The 13,787-nt window shown below is 39.4% G+C and overlaps 1 protein-coding gene across 16 annotated transcripts in view; it reads right to left on the bottom strand.

Moving 5' to 3' along the window:
* Positions 1-13,787, bottom strand: part of Ate1 (arginyltransferase 1) — a 119,590-nt gene that overhangs the window by 103,529 nt on the left and 2,274 nt on the right. For 6 of the 16 annotated variants that reach the window (XR_015687006.1, NM_001106300.2, NM_001398757.1 and 3 more), the window contains 6 exon segments: positions 12,094-12,157; positions 9,470-9,532; positions 6,376-6,479; positions 4,640-4,894; positions 3,548-3,774; positions 742-870 (listed from right to left, as the gene is read on the bottom strand). Coding sequence is in view for 15 of the 16 variants with exons in the window: in NM_001106300.2 (NP_001099770.1) it covers positions 742-870; positions 3,548-3,774; positions 4,640-4,894; positions 6,376-6,479; positions 9,470-9,532; positions 12,094-12,157 (842 nt within the window). In the remaining variant the exon portion in view is untranslated. 16 annotated transcript variants of the gene reach the window in all.

A 13,787-nucleotide genomic window follows, 5' to 3' on the forward strand; every position in this document is an offset into this window, starting at 1 on the left:
TAGAGGAAGATCTCTGCAAACCACTTCCAAAGTTCAGCCCTCGGATCTGTGATAAAGCAGCAGGAATGGAATGGAGGGACACAGCCAACTGTGACCAACTTTCTACCAACACTCAGGACAATGTTAAACTCACAAGAGCCAGACAGACAATTTTTTCCTACTTTGGTTTTTCTCTCTTCACCAGCAGTACCGTCACAAACACTAATGACTACTGCTGCCAACTGGTCCCAGCCAGCACTTCTGCCACCTCTACTGAATGAAGTGCTTTAGGCCTTTTTTCATTCCCAGACCTTTTTTATCTTTTTAAATCATCTGCTATTTAAAACTGTAAGTGGACAAAGAGTCTATTAAAGACCTCCACCTTCTTTTTCCAGTCCATCTCTTTTGTATATGGGTATTCCATTAATAAGGAATAACTAAGCTGCTATGAACTCTCTAGATGACTTTCAAACATGGATGAAGCATAGCAACACACCAGGCCAAGTGCACCTTCTTCTCATGGGCATCTAACTTGAAGCTACATGACTTGTGGGTAAATATGAAGCTTTGAATAAAAGCAGCGTGGCACATGACTTTCCACTTGGAAACTCTGTGTGACTGGCACTTAACACATGACAATGTGAATTCCCAGTTACAGAATGTCCACTCACTCAGTCTCATCTTTGTGCCGTTATGCAACGAACTGGATATAAACAAAAATACAGTACAGTTATACCGAAACCTCATACTTGGCCTGCTGACCTGGCTCACAGTTGGCTTATCAGGTGGATCCTTGTGAATAATCATCTGGTAACGTTTATAGACCTGGTAAGACTCCTGAAATGTGGCTTTGAACTGAGGACTTGGTGGAGAAGATCTTACCACCCTCACCTTCAGAAGGAGTTAAAAGACAATGTTTATTAATTCATTCAATGATTCAATGCTACAGAATATGCACTAACAGAAACACTCGATCAAAAAACCATGTTTCAAAAATTATTAAAGCATAACATTTATTTTAACATTAAAAACCAGATGAGTTAGCAAATGAAGAAAAGTTATTATTACAATCTACAGTCTACTTAAAGAAAGCCAAAAACAATCCCCTCTAAATTTAAGCCTCACCTCTGACAAATTAAAAACTGACAGGTTCCTCTTAGCTGTGATAACACAAACACTCAAATTTTAGTTGTCTAAAACTTACCAAAAGTCAGTCAGTCAGAACCACTGAAAACTGTGAACACACCTTTACGTGTCTTTGTTCCTCTAACTGAGCCTAAGACTGCGTTAACTAGCATGCATGCCATGTAGAGTTAAAGGCACTAGTATGTTTCCCTTACGATTACCTTACAATGTCAACATCTTGGACAAATAATCAAAGCTTTCAAGACTTTAAATGAGGATAAGTTAAAAATGGTAACTCTGCACAGAACTAACATTTATCTTAACATTAATTACTAACAGTTAAGATGCATTAGTACAATAGCAGCAAAAGGAAATTAAATACAATACAATGAGGACATAATGAATGGGGCATTTCATGTTGGCACAAGAAAAAGAGTGACAGCCAGCAGATAACAAATCCCTCACCCTGGGTACTACCATATTAAAAATGCAAATGCTGAGACCTTCAGAACTCTTTTTTTTAAAGGTTGGCTTCTTTGTTTATTTATTTATTTATTGCATATAAGTATACTGTAGCTGTCTTCAGATACACCAGAAAAGAGCATCAGATCCCATTACAGATGGTTGTGAGCCACCATGTGGTTGCTGAGATTTGAACTCAGGATCTCTGGAAGAGCAGTCAGTGCTTTTTTTTTTTTTTTTTTTTTTTTTTTTTCTTTTTCTTTTTTTTTCTTTTTTTTTTCTATTCTTTTTTTTTTTCGGAGCTGGGGACCGAACCCAGGGCCTTGCGCTTGCTAGGCAAGCGCTCTACCACTGAGCCAAATCCCCAACCCCGCAGTCAGTGCTTTTAACCACTGAGCCATCTCTCCAGTCCCCTTCAGAACTCTTATTTGAGGTGTGGCTGATTCCCTGAATATCCTACCTACCATCAAAGGATAAGGCCCCTTTGTGTTTTAAGTAGTATACTTAACTCTCTACAATTCTTGAAAGAAAGTTAGTAACAGTATCAAAGTAACAAGCAGTTGTAATAGTCAAAGTTGTTAAACTTGTCTGATAAAACCTCTATAGCAAACCTTTTATAATCTCTGTGAGTCTGTGTGTACAGCACAGGCACATGGGTGTGTGGTACGCAAGCCTACGCCTGGCAAGCTGAATGTAGCTCTACTGCTTTACAGTTTGAGGCTTCTCGCTGAACCAGAGGCTCACCGTGTTGGCTAGGTAAGCTGGCTAGCCAACATGCTCTGAGATCCGGCTGCCTACACCCCTTAGAGTTGGGATTACAGTTGCTCACAGCCATGAATATATGGGAGCTAGAGATCTGAACTAAGGGCTTCACTCTTCCACTGAGCCATCACGTCAGCCCCATTAAGATTAGCATTAATGTCCTTGGGTAGTAAGCTACGAATTCGAATCAAGCATGAGAATATTTTTACATCATTATGGTTAATATTTTTAAAATAATTTTAATAAATAATTAATATTGAAATTGTTAATTTGTTGTTGAAATAAGAAAGTCTGAGAGAAATGGGAATTTGGCACAGAAAATTTTTAGCTAAATTGGCTGGGATTTCTTTTGAGAAAGAATTTGGTAGTTGTGCTGGCTAATTTTATGTCAACTTGACACAAGCCAAAGTTATCTGATGAGAAGGAACATCAATTGAAAAAAAATGTTCCTATAAGATCTGGTTGTAGGGCTTTTTTAAAATTAATGGTTGATAAGAAAGGGCCAAGTGGTATCATTCCTAGGCTGGTGTCCTGAGTTCTGTAAGAAAGGGGCTGAGCAAGGCACGGGAAGCAAGCCAGTAAGCAGCAAACCTCCACGGCCTCTGCATCAGCTCCTGCCTCCAGGTTCCTGCCCTGCTTGAGTTCCTGTCATGACTTCCTTCAGTGATGAACAGTGATGTGGGAAGTGTAGCCAAATAAATTCTTCCCTCTCCAATTAGTTTTGTGGCCATAGTGTTTCATCACAGCAGGATAAAAGGTTGTACAGTAACCCTGACCAGGGCAGCAGTGTAAGTTAGTACAGGTTTGAATATATGGCAACAGTGCTACCTTGATCAAAATCTAGATTGAAATATGATGATAAAACCAATTTGCTTATTATGTTCTAGTCTTTTAATGTCTAAATTATCTTTTACCATTTTAATTTCTAAGATAAAGTTAATTTTACAATATTTGTTTTTATAAACTACTTAATTGCAATCAAGTAACACAAAAAGCCAGAGTATCTTGCTTAAAAACATGCTACAAATGATTTTTAAAACACTATTATTAGTAGCCTAAAATATTTTCAAAAGCTCTTAAAGGATTTTCTCAAAGAGCAGTTTACTTACAGTAACCCAAATGTTAAATAGTAAAATGCTAACTGGTAAGTATTAGTGCAAAGAAAGTAAGTACCCAACACAGAATGCAATGCAACCGGTCAGAAACACCCTCCAAGTACCTCTAACTTGTGCGATGCATCCTCTGGTAAAGATTCAAAAATCAAATCTTCCAGTGACTTGGGCTGGTTGGATTTAGCCTTTGGTAACAAAGATACTGGCTGACCTTGAGCCTGGAAGCCCTCAAAGGCTCCAGCTGAGCTCTGCTGCATCAGTTTTAACCTTTTCCTTTCTTTCCTCATTTCCTTTGCTTTTCGACATGGAGGCTTACTCAAATCAGCCCCTTTACCTAAAAAGAATGTCAAAATAATAAACCAATGACATTTGGCTCTGAAATGTCTTTTTCAAGTATTATAGATTACATAGAATAAGTCCAAAGAGTTCACACTGAAGTTTCATAGGATCATTAAAATTCTACCCTAAAGATAGGAGCAGTCAAAGAAGGCAAAAGGTCACACCAATGTCTCAAGGCAGCTCTATTATAAAAGACATTCCTCTGTTCACTCATTCATCAATCCATTCATCCGCTTTAAACATTTGCCCACTCCTCTGCTTCTGCAAATAGAAATGAACACTTCAAGATTTTCTACCTCTGTGGTCCACATTTCTAGGGACATTTTTAATCTAGAACAAACTTTGGTGGCTGATCGTTGTGGTATTTCTTTTAATAATTCTTGGGGCTAGAGAGATGGCTCAGTGGTTAAGAGCACTGACTGCTCTTCCAGAGGTCCTGAGTTCAATTCCCAGCATCCACTCACAACCATGTATAGGGATCCGATGCCCTCTTCTGGTGTGTCTGAAGACAGCTACAGTATACTCACATATATAAAAATAAATAAATCTTTTTTATAAAGAAAAAATCCTTGCTCATTTTAACATATTTGTGTCTCCAATTACACAATGTACTCACGGAGTACTTACAGAGGCCAGCCTGGTCTACAGAGTGAGTTCCAGGATAGCCAAGGCTACACAGAGAAACACTGTCTTAAAAAATCAAGTTAAAGAAAAAAGAAAGGAAGGAAGAGAGGGAGGGAGGGAGGGAAAAAACCCTTACCCCACCACCACCACCACCCAAAAAAAAAAAAACCACAATACAAGAAAATCTAATCAAAGTCTCTAAGTATTACTATCAAGTGATACAAAATTTACGATACCTGGCTTAGGCCCAACATGAACTTTGATTGAATGTGATGGTTCACCAGAGCCCAACTTCTCCTCTATAGCTTGTGGATGAATCAAGTCTTTAGATCCTTCTTTCTTTAAACTCTTTTCTTTCTCCTTCTCTTCACTCTCTATGCTTACTTTGAGGTCACTGCTGAGTGTTTTAAGATCACACTTTATATCCAACTTGTTCATTAATGCAAAATCACCATCAACAGCATCCTCCATTGTAGAATCCATGGGCTCGTCTACAAATGAGAAAACAATGAAAGCCTATCATCATCTGTATTATCTGACACATTTAGGATTAAATAACTGTAAGTAACCCTGTTATTGTAGCTGCCAAATCCATGGCCTGCCTTCCAAAGCAAGGGAGCTACTTCTCCTGAAACACGGTGTTCTACCAGTCACTGTGCCGACTGTGGTCAAGCCCCCAAGGACGGAATATACCCAATGACATAATGAATCTAAAACTGTGACCTAAGATTTCACCCCTCCCCCTTGCCCTGGTGACTCTATCACCCACTACAAGATCAGTTTTTGACACAGCTGTGAAGCCTGTAACAAGTTAAACAGAGCCAAATGTACAAGCCACATGAAAACACAGGCGGTCAGTTTAACTATGGACTGTGATTTCTAGACACCAAAAGAAATTCTGGCCTCTTTGCTGACCCTAGGCTAAGCCACACCTACTCTACAACAGTACATGGAGCCCTAAGAACTTACCTGTTTGGCTGCCATTGTCTTTCCAGTGGTTAAGACAGTTACCACAACACCCCCAGGCATTAAAAACCTACTTGTGGAATGAGTGCATAGCTGAAACTAGGGTAGGTAGTTCCCAGGATTAGGGGCTTCCGATGGCAGTAGTAAGAGCTCAGAGAATGACACTCCCCAAATTAGGTATCAATAATAGGAGAACTTAAAAGGTTTCAAAGTTAAAACACTGAAAAGAAGATCTGAAATAGTAAAACAAATTAAATGATACTAATAATCTTTTAGGTATAGGGAAGTCACTGATAATTTAAAATTCATAAAATACTGTTTAGTGAAAAACAGTATTTTTTTTTTTTATTGTACATTTGTCATGCATGCTGTGTGGGAGACAGAAGACAACTCCTGAAAGTCAGTCACTGCCTTCTACCTTGTTTGTAAATGAGTGTCTCATTTTTTGCTTCTGCTGTGCTGTGTACCTCAGGCCTACGTCCTGGACTGTAAGCTTGGGGCAATTCTCTCAACTCCAGCTCCAATCTTCACTAGGAACGCCAGGGTTATACATCACTATTTCTGTTATTTCTGGCTTTTTACCTGGATTCCAGGATCCAACTCAGGGAGTCAGGCTTGTACAGCAGTGTGGTTACCTGCTGAGTCATCTCTCCCTCATGTGAGCATCTGCTCACAAAGACACCATTAGAATCAAGGCAAACGGGTTGTCAAAGCATTTGAATAAAACACTTCAATTCAAAAACTCGCAATAAAACTTCACAATGACCCTTAATTCTCTTTTAAAGACAGGCTCTCTTAGCATGTATTCTCTACATCCTTATTGGAGGATCTAGTGAGACAAATGGTGGTGTCACTACATCACTGGCCTTATGACATTAGTATAGGATTATTTTATAAAGACCTCCTTCCCCTGCCTGCCCTGAATTAGACCTATGAAAGGGAAAGCCTTGGAGAGATATATTTTAATATTTACAGCAAGTAGTTTCCAAACCAGATCTCATCTTACCCTCACAATTGCCTTTCGAGATCTCTCCTTTAGCCAGAAATTTCAGCATTTTTTTCAAAACTTTCTTGTGAGATTTTGAGGGCTGAAACTGTAAAGGATGACACCTAGAAAAACAAACACATATTTTAAAAGTGAACTAAAGCTTCTAGTAAGATCAGTTCAGGACAATATATTGTAGATTGCAGCAAATTTCATGGTTGGGTTTTGTTTTTTTGTGAAGAGACATAAGGCAGCCTCTAATCCTACTCCAAATCTCACTGTAACTACAGTTAAGTTATTTTTTAAAAAAGTAAGAAGAAAAAAGAAAAGGAAGAGGAGAAAAAAACCACATAAACCAGAGTAAAAAGAGAAGGCAAAAAAAAAAAAATACTGGAAGGTGGAAACATATAGATATAGATATATATACACAAATGTGTATGAGTATATAAGTGTGTGTGTGTGTGTGTGTGTGTGTTTGTGTGTGTGTAGTAACTGACTTAGGTAAATCCAATACTAACTCAACAATGGAAAAACATTAAGATTTCCTCTATATCAGGGGTTCTCAACCTGTGGGTCTTGACCCCTTTAGATAGCAAATGATCCTTTCACAGGGGTTACCTAAGACCATAGAAAAACACAGATATTTATATTACAATTCACAACAATACAGTTATAAAATAGCAACAAAAATAATTTTATGGTTGGGGTCACCACAACATGAAGAACTGTATTAAAGGGTCATAGCATTAGGGAGGTTGAGAACCACTGCTCTATATAGTACCCCTAAAAATCTTATACATTGTTGATATGTGGTACCTCTGAATTGTAGTGAAGCTGGGTCTAAAATTAAGAAGACTCACTCAAGTTTTCAAGACTGCCTCAGGTCAGACCTCCTTCTGAACTCCACACAGTTGACTCCTTACACAATTCAGCCTTCTACGTGTCACATATACTTAAAACAGAGAGCAGAAAGAAGTCTGCACACTGAATGCTGACAGCTCCATCTAACCTTTGACCATCAGCACTGCACATGTGTTCTCCTGGAAAACTGATCAGACCTAAAAATAGTTACATCACAGAATAGCCCACCTAATGCAATTTATCTGAAACGTATAGAAAAAAAAAAGACCCATTTTTTGGATGAAATTTTTACTGGAAACACTGAAAAGCTGGAGTCAGAACACCTGAGCCAAGGCTCTACTACTGCCAAATAAACTGAACAATGCAGACTATACATGAACACTTCTTTGGGGAAATCTCTTTTTTTTTTTTTTCGGAGCTGGGGACCGAACCCAGGGCCTTGCGCTTCCTAGGCAAGCGCTCTACCACTGAGCTAAATCCCCAGCCCACATCTCTTATTTTTCTAAACTTGTTACAACCACAAACCAGTACCATCACCACCCTCAGGTAAAAACTGCTTTCAGTAGTAGAAACTAATGGGAAAAAAAATAAATAGATTTAAAAAACAAAGGCAATTTCTCAAAAAAAAAAAAGGGGGGGGATGAAAAGCTAGAAAGAAAAAAGTAAAAAAGCAATCTAAGGGTTCAATATTTGAATAGAAGCACTGGAGGAAAAATAACCCATAAGCAAAGTATTTCAAGCAAATGCTTCCAATCTGAAGGATACGATGAGAACAACTCAGATAAGGGCTTTCTCATATCCTCTCACGTCCACACGTGATGAATGAAAACAGGCACACCATTAAACTTGAAATACCAGAGCTCTCAGGACACAGACTTCGAAGAATACATTTCAGGCAAGGGAATAAGAAAAACAACACCACCAGCATGGTGGTACATCCTTTAATAGCAGCACTCAGAAGGCAGAGGCAAACAACAATCTGTGCACTGGAGGCCAGCCTGGACTACAACGTGAGTTCCAGAACAACCCAGACTGTTATACAGGGAAAAAAAATCTCCCACACAAATACTGTCTATTTTTCCTTACATGTGAATGTCAGTTTCAAAAGGCATACTACAACTCATATGGCCACACAGGTTAGGTATCAAGAAAGGGACCAAGAAAGGAAAAGAGGATTCCCCCCAAGGACAGAGAAGTAGACTATATAGTTAGAGAGGACAGTGGAGAAACTGGATAAGAGGATTGAATGGGGAGGGGATGGATAAGAATGGTAAGAATGTGGAAGAACAACTAATACTAAGGGCCATTCGAGGGGCCATATGAAAACCTACTATTCTAGAAGCTTCCTAAAATAGAAACATATATGAAAGAAATATAAATGTAGTTACCAAATATTCAAAACAAAGCCCCAACCAGACATCTTTTGCCACCAAGTGAAGCATCCAGTGACAGACAGTGAGGGGGTTATATCCAGTTGGTCACTGACCAAAGGACTCCATAAAATCCATGGGGATCATGGCTTGCTCCAGGAAGCAGTACCCCTCCATGACCTCTGCATCAGCTCCTGCCTCCAAGTTCCTGCCCTGCTTCAGCTCCTGTCCTGAGTTCCTCCAATGTTGTACTGTGATGTGGAAGTGTAAGCCAAATAAGCCCTTTCCTCCCTAACTTGCTTTTGGTCATGGTGTTTCACTGCACCACAGAAACCCTAACAAGACAGGGTACCAGCACTAAGAGGGAAAAATAGACATGAACTTTCACCCTTATCCAAGAAGCTATCAATAAGTGACACTCACTTGCAGAGGAAAAAGTAGTTTACTTCTCCCATTAAAAAAAAAGAGCTGCAAAGGATGACAGTGAACACCTTTAAGTCCAGCACTGGGGAGGCAGAGGCAGGCAAATCTCTGAGTTCCAGGCCAGCCTGGTCTACAGAACTAGTTCCAGGACAGCCCTGGCTACTCAGAAAAACCCTGTTACATACAAACGAACAAAAAAAGTAATTTAAATATTTACCCGTATTTCATAGTATCCACTATCTAACAAAGAAAGTATTTTTCATATCATATTTGTACCAGGACTAGACTGACTAAACAATATTAGAATCTATTTGTCAACATATGAATCAAATCAGTATGTAGAAAAGACAATTCATTTACTTTCCTTTTCCTTGTAATGTCTAATCAAAGTGGAAATAGTACTGTAAAAAGTCTAAGACTCTAATTTAAATACATGCAATCTCTTCACTATAGATCCTTACCTTATTGTATACTGAGGACAGCATGTTTGATTCATGACAGGCTTGTACACATATTTCCCGCTTCTAAAATTATAAAAATAACTTGTTAAGTTCTTATATACTTTTCACATGTACCAAATTAGATTAGAAAATCCCTAAAATAAGGGAGAAAATCTAATCAATAGCACTAAAAAAAAAAAAAAACAACTTTCTCCTTCCTAATCTCAACAGGTGTACTACGAGCTGGTCTCCCAGGCTCACCAGCACCTGCAACTCCTGCGATGTCTTCATCCGCTACGATCTCAGTACCACGGGGCAGTAATCAAGCTGTGCGTGGGATGAGGCTGGGGCATCGGCCCAGGGGCTACAAACTCATACTGCTTTTCCAGAGGACCCAAGTTCAGTTCCCAGAACTCAAAATCCCATTACTTCAGGCCCAGCACCTTCAGAGGGGCTCCAACACCTCTGGCCTCTGCAGGCGCCTGCATTCACATGTACATGCTACCATACAGACACACACCCATATGCATAATCTTTAAAATACTAAAAATCTTTTTTAAAAAATGACCATTAGGATGTGGGACTGATGGAGCCTGCTTAGGATCACACACACACACACTCACACACATACACACTCTCACACACACACACACACACACACTCTCTCTCTCTCTCTCTCTCTCCCCCCCCCTCTTTCTCTCTTTCTCTCTCCTGCATACCTCAGTACCAAAATACTAGCCTCAATTATAGACACTGAAGACATGTCAGGGGTAGAACCACTCGTTCATTTCTCAAACTAGAGTCATTTTAGACTCTTTCTCTAACCCACCTCTGTATCCTATTAGAAAGTGTCTCTGTGTAAAACATACCTAAATGTGTCCTCTCCTCATTGACACTAAGATAGACCTCCGTTTCTTCAATGGACTGCCTCTCAAATACCTCTCTGACACACAAATGAACCTTTTGAAACAAATTACATCACATCGCTCTCGTGTAAAACCTCTGCATGTCTCATCACCTTAAACGTGACACTCACCATGTCACCCGAAATCCCACATCTGACCCTCATCTACATTTTGAGACTCACATTAACTTTAATGAGTGTTAACATTTTCATGGGTCTGGTCAGTCCTAGCTTTTGAAAAAACTGGCAATTCAGTACTTAATGCTTAATATTGTTACATTTATATAAGAAACTTCCTAAAAGTTACTTAAAAATAACTTAACTATCCAGCCAGGCTTGGTGGTGTACACCTTTAACTCTAGTGCTCAGGAGGTAGACACAGGCCTACCTAGACAGCACCAGACCAGTCAGACGTACATAGTAAACTCTATCTCAAAAGAAAAAAAAAAGAAGAAAACACAATGTATGAACAATTGTAGAATCAATTAACCAACTGGTGTGTGTTGTGTGTCTGCAGATGTGTAAGGCAATCCTGAGTCAGTAAGATAGCTCTGTGGATGAAGGCATTTGTTACCCAGACTGATGGCCTGATCTCATCCTCAGAACCCACTGGTTGAAGGAAACGACCCTCCCATGGGTTGTCCTCTAAGCTACATATACATTGTAGCACACACAAGCTCATACCCAAGCACAAATAAGTAAACATTTTTATTAAAAAATGATTTTTTTTTTTTAGAAAACAATCTAGGAACTGGGAAGATGGCTCAGTAATAAAAACCTTTCAGTAATAAAAGCAAGCATGAGGATTGGAGTTCAGATCCCCAAAGCCAGGTCTGGGATGCCAGATAACAGGAAGCAGAGATAGGAACTCCCTGGAACAAGCTAGCTAGCCCCACTAGCCAAACTGGCACTGGGTACAGTGAGAGAAACTCTGAAGTCAGCCTCGACACACGTGTACACCTAAACATGTATAACATCACAAAGGAGTGAGTCTAGGAAACAGAACTCAGTAGGAACCAGCAAAGCAGGCCATCAGGAAGGGTGCTTGCTGCGAAGCACGCACAGGAGTGCCCTACCTCCCCTCCTCTCACACACATAATAAAAACATTTTGAAAACAATTTTTTAAATGAATGCCAATACCATCAAAAATTACATTAATTTTTATTTTTTGTTTTCCAGACAGGGCCTTATCATGTAGCCCTGGCTTGGTCTGGAATTCACTATGTAGACCAGGTTAGTCTCAAACTCACAGAGATCCACCTATCTCTGCTTCCCAGTGCTGGGATTACTAGCATGGGACACCACATTCAGCAAAAATTAGTATTAATTTTATAAGATGATAAAGGGATGGTAGATAAGTTAAAAGAAGGAAAAATTTTCTTCTCCGATACGTATGTTGCAATATGCTTTCTGCAATAATAATTAACATGTAATCTGCTGTCAAACACTTGAGAGGAGGGAGAGCATGGAGAATTAGTGAGAGAGTGGAGTAATTTCAATTATTCAAAGTCAACTGAACTGTCATAGGTCAGTAACAAGCACACAGGTTTTGTTATAATGTATTTTACTTTATGCACAATTTTTAACTTTGCTAATAGATTTTTGAGAACAAATCACTACACACAAAAGAACATTATAAAGAGCTTCTTAAACTTCCTCATACTGTAAAAGAATATTCTAAAGGCAATTCTCACTGTTCGGTTATAAGAAGCAACTAAGCAATAACTTAAAGAACTTTACCTTCTCCATCCTCGGTCTATAAGATCCTGATAATCCTGCACTGTCATGGAATGTGCCCACATGCCTGAAAAAATTAAGCACCATGTTAGTTCTAGCACCGCTAGACACCGCACTGTCTTCTTGTTAGAACTCTTTAAAGTGTTCTTCAAAAGAAAACACAGGTAAATTAGACTAGGTGTGGTAAAACTGTAAAGGCAGAGACAGGTGGATCTCTGAGCATACCAGGCCAGGCAGGGCTAGCTAGTTAGACCCTATGTAAAAAAATAAATTAAAAATAAAAATGGCAAATTTAGACTAAAATTCTAGAACATTCATATTGGAGTAATAAAAAGTTTGCATGTACTTTACACTTAACATAACACAACACAAACAAAAATAAGATATATTAATTCTAAGATAGGAGTAGTGACATAAACCTGTAATTCCAGAATTTAGGACGTAAATGCAGGTGGAGTCAGATAGAACAAGAGTTTAAGACCAGCATCAGCTATCAGCTATACAATAAATCTGAAACCATCCTGAGTAACATAAGATCTTGTGTGTGTGTGTGGGGGGGGGGGGGGGAGTCAAGTGTAGTGGGACATTCTTTGTCCCAGAATTCAAGAGGCAGAGGCAGGAACATCTCTATGAGTTCAAGGCCAGCCTTGGCTACAAATCAAGTCTAAGAGTCCAGGCCAGCCAGGGCTATGTAAGAGATACCCTGTCTCAAAACAGGAACAAGAGAGAGAGAGAGAGAGAGAGAGAGAGAGAGAGAGAGAGAGAGAGAGATCTAATCTAAAGAATCAAATATATCAAAAGTGATTCCAATTCCATTTAATTAAAATTAATAGTCTCTCTGACATCAATGTAAATTCCCACTTGAACTGCAGACTTCACACAAACCTTCATAGTATCCCCAGCAAGTTAACACACTGCTCTCACCTATTTGAGAGCTTCCTTAGCTCGCCTTCTATTGCTCTGTGGTAAACACTGTGATCAAGTACAGTTAGGGAGGAAAGGGGTCTCATCTTACAGCTCACAGTCCATAAAGGTGCGAAGTCAGAGCAGAAACTGAAGCAGGGCCCTAGGGCAAGTACCTCAAGGCAGGAACCTAGAGACAGGAACTGAAGCAGAGGTCATGGAAGAGCACTGCTTACGGATTTGCTCTCCATGACTTGCTTAAACTGGTTTCCTGTATATCCCAGTACCTCATGCCCAGAGGTGACAACAGTCACGGTGAGCTGGACCGTCCTACATTAATCACCAATTTTAAAAATGCCACAAAGACAGGCCAATGGGAAGGAGGCATTTTCTCAGCTGAGGGAGGTTTCCTCTTCCCAGATGACTCTAGCTTGTGTCAAGCTGACAAAAAACTAACCACAAGAAGGTATGTTAGTTCTAATACTTGGTATGCACAATATGTACAACACACGCCCGACCCTTAGCAATAGGGCAAACATATAGAAATACTCATTTGAAATAAATAAACTGACAGTAAATCAGATCACAAGGGAACAAGGTGATGATGACAGAGCCTCTGAGATTATCAATACAGTGAAATAACTATAACAGTATGGGTGGAGGGGATAAAAATGATGGGGATTAACATGTAAAGGACATACCTGAACTAAAGTTTAAGAAGACAGGGATTTTTTTTCCTTCTTTAGGAAACTGTATCAGCTATATATAGGAACGTGCATTATAGAAGGGCATGC

The sequence above is a fragment of the Rattus norvegicus genome, chromosome 1, assembly GCF_021556685.1.
Source record: "Rattus norvegicus strain SHRSP/BbbUtx chromosome 1, alternate assembly SHRSP_T2T, whole genome shotgun sequence".
Classification (NCBI taxonomy): Eukaryota; Metazoa; Chordata; class Mammalia; order Rodentia; family Muridae; genus Rattus; species Rattus norvegicus.